Source organism: Eimeria mitis, genomic scaffold (genome assembly GCF_000499745.2).
Source record: "Eimeria mitis Houghton genomic scaffold, Emh_scaff2196, whole genome shotgun sequence".
Lineage (NCBI taxonomy): Eukaryota > Apicomplexa > Conoidasida > Eucoccidiorida > Eimeriidae > Eimeria > Eimeria mitis.
Window position 1 is genome coordinate 5,321 of NW_013570522.1, and position 748 is coordinate 6,068.

At 63.9% G+C, this 748-nt stretch overlaps 1 protein-coding gene across 1 annotated transcript in view; it reads left to right on the forward strand.

Moving 5' to 3' along the window:
* Positions 1–197: 197 nt before the first annotated feature.
* Positions 198–748, forward strand: part of EMH_0050200 (uncharacterized protein) — a gene marked incomplete at both ends in the record, with an annotated part of 1,549 nt that continues 998 nt past the window's right edge. Inside the window, 2 exon segments of the mRNA XM_013496610.1 lie at positions 198–686; positions 690–746. Coding sequence (XP_013352064.1) covers positions 198–686; positions 690–746 — 546 coding nt within the window.

The window sequence follows — 748 nt, forward strand, 5'->3', positions numbered from 1 at the left end:
AGCCCATCGTCTCCCATCAACAGCAACGCTGCCAGCAGGGGCCCCTGCAGCAGCAGCACGCAACCCTGCTCGCGTCAGCACAGAGGGGGCCCCCCTCTGGGGGCCCCCAGGGGCCCCCCCGCAAGGGGGCCCCCCAGGGCCCCCCCCAGGGGGCCCCCCGCAAGGGGGGCCCCCAGGCGGCCCCCCGAGGCCTATACATGCACCACGCCAGAGCTGCTGCAGCAGCAACGCGTCGAGGGATCCGCACTGCAGCAGCGCAGCAGCAACTGCTGCTGCTTCACGGAATGTTGGGGCATCCCAGATGTGTTTGTGCTGCTGCTGCTGCTGCTGCTGTTGCTGCTGTTGCTGCTGCTGCTGCTGCAGCAGGGAGAGCTGAAACAGCAACGTTTCCTTTAGCTGCTGCAGTGCTGCTTCTCTCTGGGGCCCCCAGCAGCAACGCAGCAGCACCCAGGCGACGCGCTGCGCCTCCTGTGTATACACACCGCAGCAGCAGCAGCAGCAGCAGCAGCAACAGCAGCAGTAAGAACAGCAGCAGTAGCAACAGCAGCAGCAATCGTGTCTGTAACCGCAACAGAGCAATCAACGGCAGCAGCAACTGCATGAGCAGCAGAAGCAGCAACAACTGCAGCAGTCAGCAGCAGCAGCAACATCAGCAGCAACAGCAGCAGCAGCAGCAACAGCAGCAGCANACAACTGCAGCAGTCAGCAGCAGCAGCAACATCAGCAGCAACAGCAGCAGCAGCAGCAA